General features: G+C 40.9%; 1 protein-coding gene across 1 annotated transcript in view; it reads right to left on the bottom strand.

The window, feature by feature from the left end:
- The window catches only part of unc80 (unc80, NALCN channel complex subunit), a 178,872-nt gene that overhangs the window by 29,257 nt on the left and 136,121 nt on the right, over positions 1 to 13,494 (bottom strand). Inside the window, exons 51-55 of the mRNA XM_075681230.1 lie at positions 12,228 to 12,431; positions 9,953 to 10,048; positions 5,993 to 6,163; positions 4,592 to 4,715; positions 1,486 to 1,686 (exon numbers count right to left, since the gene is read on the bottom strand). Of these exons, the coding sequence (XP_075537345.1) occupies positions 1,486 to 1,686; positions 4,592 to 4,715; positions 5,993 to 6,163; positions 9,953 to 10,048; positions 12,228 to 12,431 (796 nt within the window). The remainder of the gene's footprint in view (positions 1 to 1,485; positions 1,687 to 4,591; positions 4,716 to 5,992; positions 6,164 to 9,952; positions 10,049 to 12,227; positions 12,432 to 13,494) is intronic.

Below are 13,494 nucleotides of genomic sequence, written 5' to 3' on the forward strand. Positions count from 1 at the left end.
GTCCTCATAGTGGCTTCACTTCTTTCAAAGAGGGCTATACATAGTTGGCAACAGGAGTAACACTTCATTACTGCAACATCATAAGATGAACATGTCTGTCTATATTCCTTGGTCCAGAATAATGCAGTTACCAACCCTTGGAAATCCCAAATTAAATGCTAAGGTTTCAAATATTCAAACAGTGAAAGTACAGCTGAAACAAGATTTCAGTATGAGAGGGGTTAATTGCTGCAGGATAATACCGACAATCACATAGAACGCTGACTACAAGAATGTTTGTTTATTTAACATTCCATAAGCAATCAAGATATCAACCTATGCTTCAGAAATTCTTGCCAGTTCCCTTTCCAGCAGTCTGCAATGCAAATGTTGATACTGTGATAACTCGATATAGCTGATAGATCAATGTTAACAGGGACAGAATGCTCAATAAAAAGAATGCTCAACAAACTAAAACTGAAAGCATGAAGCTTAGATTGACAATGCCTAAAGCAGCTGCCATGCATGTCCTCATTGCATACCTGTGGTGCCATCTATGGAAAGGTCATTTAAACACACAATAACCTTACAAGTTAAATTTCTGACTAAAATAAATTTCAGCATTGCCATTTGTTGGGCATGTTGGTAAACTGAAAGCATATTTAGTGCCAGCATATAAGGATGGAAGGGAGACGACACCACAATGCGCTAACTTCAACAACTTGATTTTCAGGAAATACACCTATATAACCCATGCACAGTGGCGCCACCTTATCCAAATCTTACCTATCCAAAAAAGTCGTCTCCTTATCTAACAAGTCGACTGAAGGGGCACTAACACATGTGTCACTATTCCGCCAGATAGCCTGAGCCTCAATAATCTCTCGCACGTCTTTATCTTTGTGCTTCGCAAGAACCCAGCAGGATCCATACACCGGCGCAAAGCCGCATTCCTGACAGTGGGTTGACAGATGACCGTATTGCTTATTTTTCACATTTTGGCTATGTTCCTGTAATCGGTCATGAAGACATCTCCCTGTCTGTCCTATGTATTTTTTCCCACAGGACAGCGGAAGCTCATATGCAACGGCTTCTACGCATCCCACTGGCGCTTTCCGATGATTCGTAGAGCATCCGGCAGCTGGCTTACGATACGGGTACCATAACTGCATACCAGCAGTTATGTTTACTGCATAAAAGCAGTATGGCAGCATTCTACATCACGAGACTGTCACAGACCTACAAAAATCATAAGAGGCCACACTAGCTTAAATAACCGCAGGTCACGCTAATTTTATAGACACAAACCACAGGAATGAAACTTACATTGTGTTATTTAGCTAGTTATGCTGAAAGTTCACTTAAAACTTGCATAGCCATGGTGACGAAGGCCAGATACAAATACTGTATGCACAAGGGTTTATATTCAAAAGCAAACGCAAAAGATAACTGTGCAATGCAGAAGAATCTGATGCCTGCTGTAAATGGCTGCGCATGCATGCTCACCAAGAAATCCAATTTGGTACAATGAGCTTCTGACAGCACTAGAAGACTTCTCGCGTGTCGAAGCAGTGTTCTGCTGAGCCTCTGATGGTGGCTTTCCCACAGCACTGGATGGATGGTGCTTGTGGGCTCCAGGAGGAGACAAGGCATTCAACACCACGGTCAATGCGAAGGAGATGTCCATCTGACGCATCTTGGGTACATCTGCACAAAGTATATATCATCTGCTATGATCAATATCGCTCTAAACTGTAACAGCTGAAGCGGAAAAAAATGAAGCCACCAGATCTGCGCACATTTTCTATATTTTGTTTCATTTATTTTTCATTTTCAGATACTGCTACCCATAATGGGGCTACAGCCGGAGTGACAAAACAAAAAGCGCACACAAGACTGCAAGTCATAAATGCAGTACAAAACATTAAAATGCAAGGCATATATATGAAAGCAGGTTACGGGGAACATTCAATGGTATTTAAGAATTTTGTCAGGGGCAAACATCAGGTAGTATCAGGCAGACTGTTCCACTGTTCAATAGTTAGTCCTAGGAAAAAAACTATTCAAATGGTTTATTGCAAGAGCTCAAGACAGACAAGCTGAGCTTGTGAGTTTTTCTTGTATTATTTAGTGGCTTTGCACGTGACAGGTAGATTTTCAGGGAAGAGTAGTGGGATGAGTAAAACCGGGAGTGCAGGAGCTTGAGAGACTCAATGTGATGCTGGCGAGAGAGCGGAGTTAAACCAAGAATGTCCAGATGAAATGACAGTGAAAGGTTTTTGTCCATGACGGGGATAAGCAAAACTAAAGGCTTTCTTTTTAACAGATTCCATTTTGTTAATATCGGAAACTGTGTTGAGTATAGTGGTGGCATATTCAGGAACAGGTCTTACGAGCATTTTATATTGACCCATGGACTTGTTTATCTTTTACGAGTGAACACCTTTCACCATCTAACAAATGTTATCGCTCAGCGTGGGACACGCCCGCATGTATCGGAAGTTTTTCAAATGTTAATGATGGTTCTGTTGTCACCCAAGCTTCTGTAATCTGATTGCATGTGTGACGCAAATTGTGCAGAACTTCCTGGAAGACACGCAGACACCTCTGATTACTCTGGAACCTTCGATGACTCGTGTATAAAAGCCGACACACTTGACCGGCAGATCAGATTTTCAACGATCGCCGACTGCGTTTGCCGCTATTGCCGTTCTTTGAGTTTAGCCTGTTTTCGAGGGCACAGGCTCGCCCAATAAAACGCTAGTTTTGTCATTCCCAGTTTTGCTGCTTTCTTCACCATCACTACTGCATAGCAATATGTCATGAGTTTAGTTTCATTTGGAGCTATGGGTAGTGTGTGACCTAGGTATCCAAGTTTTTCAGTGCCTTGTTGCAAGTGATCTGTATGTGTTTTGACCAGGACAGTCTTAAAGTGAAAAGAAGGCCCAAGTACTTACACTCTAAAATGCACTGTAGGAACGCAGAATTATAGGAGCAATAGAACAAGGAAGCATAAATACACTTGTGAAAGGACATGACAACTATTTCATGAAACTTCAAGTTCATTTGCCAGAACTCACACCATCTCCAAAAACTTGAAAATGAGCTATTAAAGTATTGCAATCATTGAGTGTGGAAATACATTGTAGAAAACATGGATGTCAACGCAAAGATGAATTTAAACAGATACAGAGCATGGTAAGTCATTAATACAAAGCACGAAAAGCAAAGACCCAAGTACAGCACCCTAGGGTACTTCATGCATACTTCATACTTCATTCATGCATCTGAAGAATTGCATGAATTGAAAGAAACATAGTGTGAGTGATAACAAAATAAACTACTGATCCAGCTACAAGAAAAGTGTTATTAAGGATAAGACTGAGTTTATACAATTGCTTAAAGTGTGTCACAGTATAAATGCCTTTGAAAAATAAATGAACAAAGCACACTTGATAGCCTAAACCTAGAGCAAAACTGATATCATGTGTGAATTCGGTAAGCTGAGTGATGGTGTTAAAGTTATGATGAAAATCATTCTGAGCACAAGATGTTAGTCAATTCAAGCTAGAAAACTTATGATGTGTTTATAGATTATGTGTTTGAAGAGTTTGCATGCATGTGTAGTTATTGATACAGGTCTGTAATTCAGCAAAGGTTGTTTCTGCCAGGATCTGTCTTTCTATTGCTCTTCTGCATTCCAGCATGACTTTATCCAAATATTTTTTTTTTTTGTAACTTATAACAAGTTTAAAGCAGTAAAAAATTTGGTACAGAATTTCACTGGAAGCATGCACACGTAATCTAATGGCATACATGGCCTCCTGAATAGGTATGTCAGCTATTCCGATTCTTCAGAAGCTAACACAGAGCACAGTGAATATATTAACATTTGAAACAAGCCATTGGGAGTGTGATTGAATGTATACCTGAATCACGTCTCTCCTTGTGCCACAGTAGTGTATCCTCAGTCTTTATCATTCTTAAACAAGGTGTTGGGTACCAGAACATGCACCACAGCTTCCGCTCTAATAGAACTCAATTTACAGAATGCTCTACTGTATGTTGTCTAATACTGCTATAATGAAACAAAGGGCAACGTGGGAACCTGCACAGGGTGAAATGAAGACACGGAACGACCCGAAAAAGCCCCCACTTTCAGGATCATGCGAAAAATTGTGGAAGCATTCTTTATAAGAGAGAACCAGACTGACCGCGTAAGCTAGCCATCGGCTGCCCTCTTAAACATTGAAGTCATGTTTTTGTATCAAGCAAAGTGCACATTTTCGCTGTGTGGCTATCACAGTGCACATTACTTTTATTCCAATTTGTAATCTTTCTCTTCCCACCCCCTTCCATTTCTTTCTTTTCCTTTCAATTTTTTCCGTTAATTTATTTATTTTTGTGAGACAGTGTTATTAGCGCAAGATCTATATAACAGCTAGGTTGCTTCAATAAAATTGCAGCAGTTGAAAGTCAGCACTTTGTCCAGTCATTTTGTGTCTTTCTTTCATCCTGCGCAGGTTCTTGCCCTACCCTTAAAATATGAAACAAAGTAAAGATGCCTAAGTTAGCTCCACAAGTAAAAGATAAGGAGGAAAAACGAATTTGCCTTTTACTCCACTGCTGACTCTGATGCAGAGAGGAAGGATGAAGTTCATCAAAAATATTTCTGTCTTGTCGGCACTTGACAGAACTGATGAGCCTCCACAGATGCTCTCCAGTGAGAGTGAGTCCTGCATAAAAAATGATGCAATTAGATGTGGCACTACGTTGTCGTGGTGAACTTTTGAAACATTAATTTCCCCACGATCCTTCTCCTCTATAAACTCAGCTTGGCGTCAGAGGAAACATTGTAAAGCTACACCTGCACCATGGCACGCTCACTGCAGTGGCCTGTGTACACAGCCTTTGCACTTGGTAGAGGCTGTGACCCAAGTTAGTCTATACTGTAGTAGCATGATGGAACACCAATGTGACGTGAAATGTGGAAGTACAGGGTCTGGAGAACTGAGATGCAGGATGCACAAGAAGCTGCAGAGAGACTATGATGTGAATAACACGGATGCAGGACACACAAAAAGACACACTAAGCACAGCTTCTTGCAAACCAAGCATTGCAATTCTTTATGTCCTGTGTTTAGTTTTGTGTCACATTACAGTGTTCCACCATGTCTTGCTTTTCAATAACCTATTACCAGTATATCCAGCGCGCAACCATATAGGAGTCAGCAGCCTCATACAGAGAAAAAGTGCACAAAATAGTTTTTTTCCCACACCTTCAGTGGAATCACGTGCACATTAAGACAGTCTTATTAGGAAGCTTTTCTTTTCTCTACAAAAATAAAACTTTGTAGGCATCTAATGTCCAAGGAATTCATTAATAAACTGCAACAGCAGTATAGGAGACTAAAGCAACCAAGTGCCCCTACAAAACCCAGAGTCTGTGAGTTTTATTCTCCTCTGCCAAAAGCAGCTGTTCCTCTGGCATCCTCTGTAAACCCTGATGCTCGATCTGAGCTTACACACTGGCCCTTTTTTTAACTGCTAACATTCAACTTTCCCATGAGGAACCATCCATAGAAATCATTTGCACGTTCACCCAGGTATATCTTTATACTTTTCAGGATAAAGCATCATGCTGCATGTCAAGCATTATCATCAGCCTCTGCCAAGTTCAGCCCTGCCCCTTGTGCCTTTATCTGTGCTCACACTGCCTTGCAGCAGTTTAGAGGTGCCAACACTCCTATTAATTACCTTCTGTCAATGCCATCGAGTGCTCAACTCCATATCCCCGTACATACTACTGTTCTAATACAAAACAACTTTCACTGTAAGTTCCTTTAAAATTTTCCCTCTGCAGCGCCAAAACACCAAAGCAATCACAGGCACAAATGCTTCCAGCCACCCAGATTCAGAAAACATTATACAAAGATTGCTATTCTTTGTCCAATCACATAACAGGTGCTATCAACCCTCTGATAACAAAAGTGTAGCAGGCCAAAGGACGCACCCCAAGTGCAACCATTTGCATGGTCACAAGTCGCACAGCCACCGAGCAGAAGCCTGGTGGTGGAGACTGGGCCAGAGCTGCAGCTGAGACTGAAACATTTCCGCTGCTCTCAGCTACTAGAGAAGCATTCTGATCGCCCACTATGATGCTCTGGCAGATAGCAACCAGTGACTGAAACAAAAGCACAAACTGCATTAGGCACACAGGGTTCATCAAAGATTCATCCCTTCTATTTAGTCGTTGCGATTTCACAACGTAACAATTACAACCTCCGAAACTGAGAGACGAGCTGCTTGAGAAAAAGCTGAATTCTGATATTATTATGCTTGTCCGGCAGCAACATATCAGCACATCACAATCTCTCCTTTGGAAATCGCAGCTCTGTAGTTTCCAAGGAGGGTGAACACTAGCAACTCCGAAAAATTGTACAACTACATCCATTTAAATGCATAAAGTGCAAGCTTCGGCTGTGCCTTACAAGCTATTTTATGAGCTCCCATGTGGTGTGAGATGTTGCTCTCTAAGTCTTGTAAAATGAGACAAGGTAAGCATATGAAGGCAATTTGTTGCACTTGAGGTCAACTTTTTCATAACAAGCCCACAATTTTACTACAGAACATCATACAGTCTCAAAGTTTTGGGATGTTCCCTCTACACAAGCCAACACTTGTACATACAATGCTGTGCGAGTAACTTCTCTCAGATTTAAATAAATCCAGTCGTAACAAGTTATCAAATGTGTCCTGTTGATAACTGCATGGTGGTGGACATTTATAAAAGGAAAAAATGCCATCCACATGATAGCAACATACTCTCCAGAAAGAAACTTTGCTGTTAACAAAAAATCTTCCTAGCCCAGGAGTCCTACGCGAAAACATTGCCTGATTAAGTTGGCCATTCTACCAAATGAGCTACCTCATAGGCTAGCAGTTGGCTCCCAGTGCAAGAGCGCAATAATACTTTAAAAATAATTTCGCAGTCACAATCGTTTACAAATCTGATACTTCGGGCATATTTGTGGCTAAAATTCTCAATAGTGGGCTTGTGTCATACAGCTCACCTCAGCCACAAAAACTCCTTTGTGTTTGTTTTTTAACCATTCTTTTTATACCAAATTTACAATTTTTTACCAAATTCGAGAAGGGTGCTGACACAATTTCAATGCAGCTGAAGCAGGGCAAACATAACAAAGTGCCCCTAATGGCCTCACTGATGAAGATAGTGCACGCCACCTGGCTCCTTGAAGTATGGGACTCCTTCTGTGAGCTGCAGGTACAGCATTTAAAGGTGTAGTGGCATGATATTTTCAACGATTCCTTTTCTTGCATTAAATGAAGGTCCTGGACGAGCCTCAGAATGCCGTGAATAATTTAATATTAATAGCTTTTCCACAGCCAATTTCAGTTTTGCTTCCCAGGAGCATACTGTGTCGTGACTTCACGACACAGTATGTGGTCACGTGCAAGCAGGACATTGCGATCTTTTGACACTCATTCCAACTAGCTCAGCTGTCTGTTAGCTGCTATATCGACCCTCGCAATGAGTAGCAGTATAAGAGGCAACTTAGCGAGCAATGTCACACTGTCCTGCTCCCACATGCTGTCACGACACAGTATCCTCCTGGAAACGAAACTGAAAATGGCTGTAGAAAAGCTGTTATATTAGATTATTAATGGGGTTCTGTCACGGTTTTTGTAAAGTTTAGAGGTCGAGGTCTTTCATTTAATGCAAGAAACAATTAGTTGAAAATATAATGTCAGTATCCCTTTAAGAGGACTGGCATGGCACAAGCTCAGGCACGCAAGTAAATCGATTGCACCACATTTTAAGGGGTACAGCCAGCAGAACTGGCAGGCGAAATAAATTTTTAGTTTTCAGCTGGTAGTGTCCATATTCCCTCCTAGAAAATTTTGCGTCCCCTTAAATTTCGCAATCTTTTTCAATCACTAAATTTAAGTAAACTAAGAGTGCATGGAAATAAAAAGTTTTACAGTAATTAAAAGTGTGGAAGCTGGAACAGCACCTAAACACATGAACTCTGTAGAAATCTTCATGTTACAACATGCTCATTTCCCTGGCAGGAGCACAATGTTCTTTTTTTAAAGTACAATATGTACGATACTTCTTTCTGAGTAAATTACAAATGTTCTTTGTGTAGCAACAGTTCTGCTACAGTTAGGTGGGTGGAAGCTTTCCACCAGGTCTCGCCAAAGTAATTCAACACTTGCCCACAGCCTAGAGGACATGGAGAAACTCTGTCAAAAGAACTGGACAGGTTGGCCTAGCTATATTCCCGGTACATGCAGTGCAGCTGATAAGAATTAACAAGGTCTAATATAGGTGTTACAACTTGAATTAAAGTTAATGAATGAAATGCTACACAAGCACTAACTTGCACAGTATATATTGCACAATAACTTACGTGCGCTCTTTAATAATACAAACACATTGCATTGCATAGTCTAGCTAATGACAAGGGAACGAGCTAAATATGATTTCCATTAAGAATCTTAATGCATGTCTCTTGGCAGCCAATAGCTTAATGCACAAATGACAATGCATAAAATTTGAGCTTTAAAGATCAGTATTTCTGTGCCAACAATTTGCCATAACAAAGCTCAAAGCAGAAAAATGCCATAATACAAAGCCTTTAGCCTTTCACTAAAAAAATCTCAATGCATATAATAAGCCTTCTGAATTAGTGTGTTTGTCCGCCTCAAAATAATGAAGATACACAGTATGTTCTTGCCTTAAACCTTTCAGGGTCAATGACGTAAATATACGGCACTGTGAACAAGTCCGAAATGGTTGTATGCCGTATATTTACGGCGCCATCTGTAAGTTTAAAACGGGCCAATTTTCTTTTTCTTTCTTGGCATGTGCTGCCACCACGTGGGAATACAGGGATTTTTTTTCTCACCCGTCCCTCTCTTGGTTTTCGTTACATGGTTTGTTTTAGAGCTAGTTTGCTCCACAAAACTGATGGCAATCTCGCTACTAATCGTTCAAAGGGCACCACCTGTTTCTCGCTCGTTTAGTGCTCACAGGGGTGCGCATAGAAAGGATGCCGCTATGCATGCGTTCTCTTTTCTCTTTTTTTTTCTTCTTTTTCTTCTTTTTTTTGCAACACACGAAAACTAATTGCCTCTGGTTGGCGATAAGATGAAGATTAGCGGAAGTGCTTTTTTGACGGGCACACAACCACACAGTTTTCTTGAGTGCGCTCACCTACGCAGTCAGATTACACTATGGATGTAAATATTAGTGTAAGAGCAGGAACATTTGAGACTTTGAAATATTCTCATGTGCACATTTTCTAAGCCTTGAACTATTTCCTTTTTTTTTATTGTTGTTATTCATGAATAAAAAGTACATATATACCAACGCAAAATATATTTTTCTCACTTTACAGTCACCCTAGGAAAATTACGGTAAATTTTTTCGAAATAGGTTCCTCAGAAGAATTGGAATCTACATTAAAAAAAAATCTACCCTGGCCGGTCGCATATGGAAAAAAAAATTGACCCTGAAAGGGTTAATATAAGCTGCTCACAAACAGAAGTGGTTCCAACTTAAGCATGAGCACTAGCAGCCCAGTCAGTGAAAAGGATTTCTATAATAAATTATGTGATAGAATAAATTATTAAATTAGCATACTAATCACCAAAACGTTTACCATATTTTAGGAGACTGAAATCACAATAACAGCTAGTTTGAAAATTTGAACAGCCAGTACTTAAATCGCTCTGTTACATATGCTTCCCATACACACTAATGTGCCAAAGTTAACGTGCTTGAGCCACATGATTAAGCACTCGGACAATAGGTACCAAGACGACAGAAATTAACAAGTTCATGCTTAAACCATTCAATGCAATGCTGGTTCTTGTTCACCATGTTCGATATGTGATGGGTCACAGCATTTTGCATATGACTAAAGCTTCCCACAAAAAAAATTACCTTTAGATGAGGCAGGTGAGCTATGTATGGATGCTTGTAAAGTGTCATGTAGACACCTTTTAACAGATTTCGAGCTGCATCCCAATCAACAAGTCTCTGTAATGAAATGTGCAAGTTCAGTCGACGGCAGCTTGTGCTTTTAAAGGGGCCCTGAAACACTTTTCTAACTAATCATAGAGTGGCTTGACTATTACAGTATGTCGTCCCATGAATCTCATGCCGTAAAAATGTTTCGTGTCCTTCAACTATAAGTGGAGCTATCTCACTTTTCGTGTCCACCAGCGCGCTGGAAGCTACGCAGTGGAGAAGCGAAGAAGGCAAAGCCCCGGCTAAAAGTTGAACGTTGCAGCAGTGAAAGGGCTGGTTGCAGCACCCTGTGACAGTCCCTGTAGGCTACACTATGCAGCACACCGCTGCAATCTCAGAGGCCGCGCACAGCGAATGCAGCTATGCTCAGTGCAAAGATGAAATTATTTTTCTGTCTTTTCGAGATTTCAGATATACATATTCTTCATTTACTTAACTCAGAAAAAGCAATGAATTACCGAGAATGATCTCGTAATCACGAAATCAGCCAACAGCATTGGTCGGCCAAATGCTTTTGGCCAGCTTTCGGTAACGACACTGCGGATGCGAGCGCAAGCGTCTGTTTACAGCTTTAGAGACGAGATTGTAAATTCCCTGCTGCATGCAGTGCAATAATATTAGGCTCACATGTTCACAGGAGCCTCGTTAACAGATCGGCTACGTATTTTGCTATGTTCAAAAGGTGTTTCAGGGCCCCTTTTAGAAACAAGGATGAAGGCATGTAATAGTGCAGTAATTAGTATGAAGTAATGATGAAATAAATAAATGAGATGCAATCTATATTTTGAACATTTCTCTGATTATGTATATGCCAGATGCTAAAGTTAAAATGAAATATATGATTGTAGCATTCATGATGTTACTTAGGTAGTTTCTTGCAGCACTGGACTGTTACAGGAAAGAAAAACTTAACTGCCATTCTTTTCACTGCGGTCTGGTCACATCAGTTGGTGTCCGCAGTAATAGTGAGCATAGGCAGCATCTCTTACTGACATAAGATTGTGACAGCCAGGAAAATGCTGCAAACACATACTGGAACTGGCCGGCAGCACATCAGGAGTGGTAGGCAATGGTAGATATGTCTCCCTATGACATTGTAGTATAAGGTCTACAGCCAGTAGGAGGATGTTGTGATATGACAGTCACTTATAAATGCCACTGCCACAGTTTAAAACAAGCTGTACCCACATTCCAGACAAGTGCCATAGACTACCATGATACTGTATCTACTTGTATAATGATCGCACTTTTTTGTCAAAAAAGTTGCCGCAAATTCAGGAGTGCGATGATTATGCAGGTTAAATTTCCCGCAAAAAGATACATTTTTTTTCATCCCACAGAATGCAATTTTTTTTTTCTTCGTGAGTACATTATGCGCATTGAAACATTTTCTTCTGTATCAGTAATGAATGATATCGTTAATATCGGCAAGTCTGCGGCAATAATGTAGCCATGTCCACTTTGAGGGGACAGAAACAGAGATGGGCGTGCTTAGCTGCCAGTGACATAGAAACACATGGGGGGTATACTGCAAAAACTGAGGCATTTGTCTTCACTACTATCCTAATTTGGCACATTTCCACTAAGGGTGGGTGAATATCTTAGCTGCATTACAAGCATCGGCGTATGAAGAGGGTACACTTCCAACACATCAATTTAAACGTGACTACTATCATTGCCGCTCGAGATTTGTTGCGTGCCAACAAGTGCAGACGAGGAGAATCGAAAGGCGCCTTTTTTGTTGTTGTTGTTGACCATAACCATTATAAAGCCTACAAATAATAAAGCCAAAGCAAGTTTGGTTGTAGCTTTTTCTTTTTCATGGAAGTGTGGAAAGTGATGAAAGGAATAAAATGGAGCAACTGCTTAAGAATGTTTGATGCGTGCAGACCGCTTGGTATGTCTTGAAGAGTTATTCGCGTAGCATTCGACAGCATTTGACAGCATTCGACAGATGGTAAGCGTGATCATCATTAGCTAGACTCGGCATACGACATATCGCTGCGGCAAGTTGAGGGTGCGATCATTACGCAAGTGCGATCATTATGCAAGTAAACATGGTATATGACATGTGATACATAGTAGACAAGTAATGTCATGAGCCACCAACACATTATTGCAACACTTGGCTTCTATGAGGATTGCAATGAGCAACTATGAGAGGTGACTTAGGAGGTCTGGCACTTGCCCGTATGGCAGGCTTCTTGGCAATCTTGGTAAAGGTCTTGTCAAGGCGACGGATGACCATGATAAGAGCAGGCCTCATAGCCTCTTGTGCCCACTCTGACTGGGGCAGCACCTCATTGAGGTAGCGCCGCAAGCCTCGGCATGCCATGGTCTGGGGGTCATATGGTGCCATTTTGAGCAGGCTGTGAGCCACTTCCGCCAGGCGCTGAGAAAGACATCATTCAAATTCCCATTAACTTCCCCTCAATTTCTCAAGCCAGCATGGAAAGTACTTCAGCAAAAGCGCAGGTGTACTGTATTTTCACAGATATGACCCACACTAAATATACAAGGAGTGGAAATACAGTTTAATGCAGACTTTACCTTCAGATGCATTTTTTTTTCTGTATTCTCCCGTTACCATGAAACCCCATTACTAAAAATTTGCATATAGATGTGCCTGCCACACTTCAATAAAGCCACACCCCACTTCAACAGGAAACAGCAGTAAACGCAATATTGACCAAACACACCAAACAAGAATGCTTTTAGAGCTTTACTTTATTGCACAGGGTTGCTGTTATATATATGTTTCTGAAAACTAGTGCCACTAAAACCTAACTGTGCTCACGCTCTGAATAAAGGGTGTGTGCACACTAGGTCACTGGCAGTCATAGCACGAGCTTTGAACAAAGACGGAGTGTGCCTCTTCAGGGACAATTATAACAGTTGCTTTCAAGAAGATTTGAACACCACTACATGGTTCTCTTTTTATGTAGCAGACATGAAATTCTAATTTTTTTTTTATTTCTGATATAGTGGTGTGAATTTATGATTTGGAAGGAAGCAGGAGGGGGGTTTGCAATACACAGTATGCACCAAAAGTATGGAGCATTTTTAATCACCCTATATTTGCAGCCTATGTGCTCCACCTAGGGACACCACAACCTTTCTTTCACACTATTGCCTAACCTTAATTTTGCTTCCTCAGATTGTCTTCATTTACACATAACCTGCACTCAGATAATTAAAGACTGAAAGTCATGATAGGCAGGCATTACCAAGAGTAAACTAAATCGAGTTTCTGCAGGGCTGACTAGCAGGTTATGGGCAGGAGTGTTAATGCGTTAGGTGCTGTGTATGTGTGCATTTAACTGTTTTCACATAAGTCTGGGTCACTGGGCAGTGCATCATGCTGCTTTGCTGAGGGCATAAGGTTCAAAACCAATCATTGGACCAACTTTGGGTGGCTGAGTATTTGGCAGTGTGTACATATGTGCCACTCTTGA

This window comes from Dermacentor variabilis, chromosome 2 (assembly GCF_050947875.1).
Source record: "Dermacentor variabilis isolate Ectoservices chromosome 2, ASM5094787v1, whole genome shotgun sequence".
NCBI lineage: Eukaryota > Metazoa > Arthropoda > Arachnida > Ixodida > Ixodidae > Dermacentor > Dermacentor variabilis.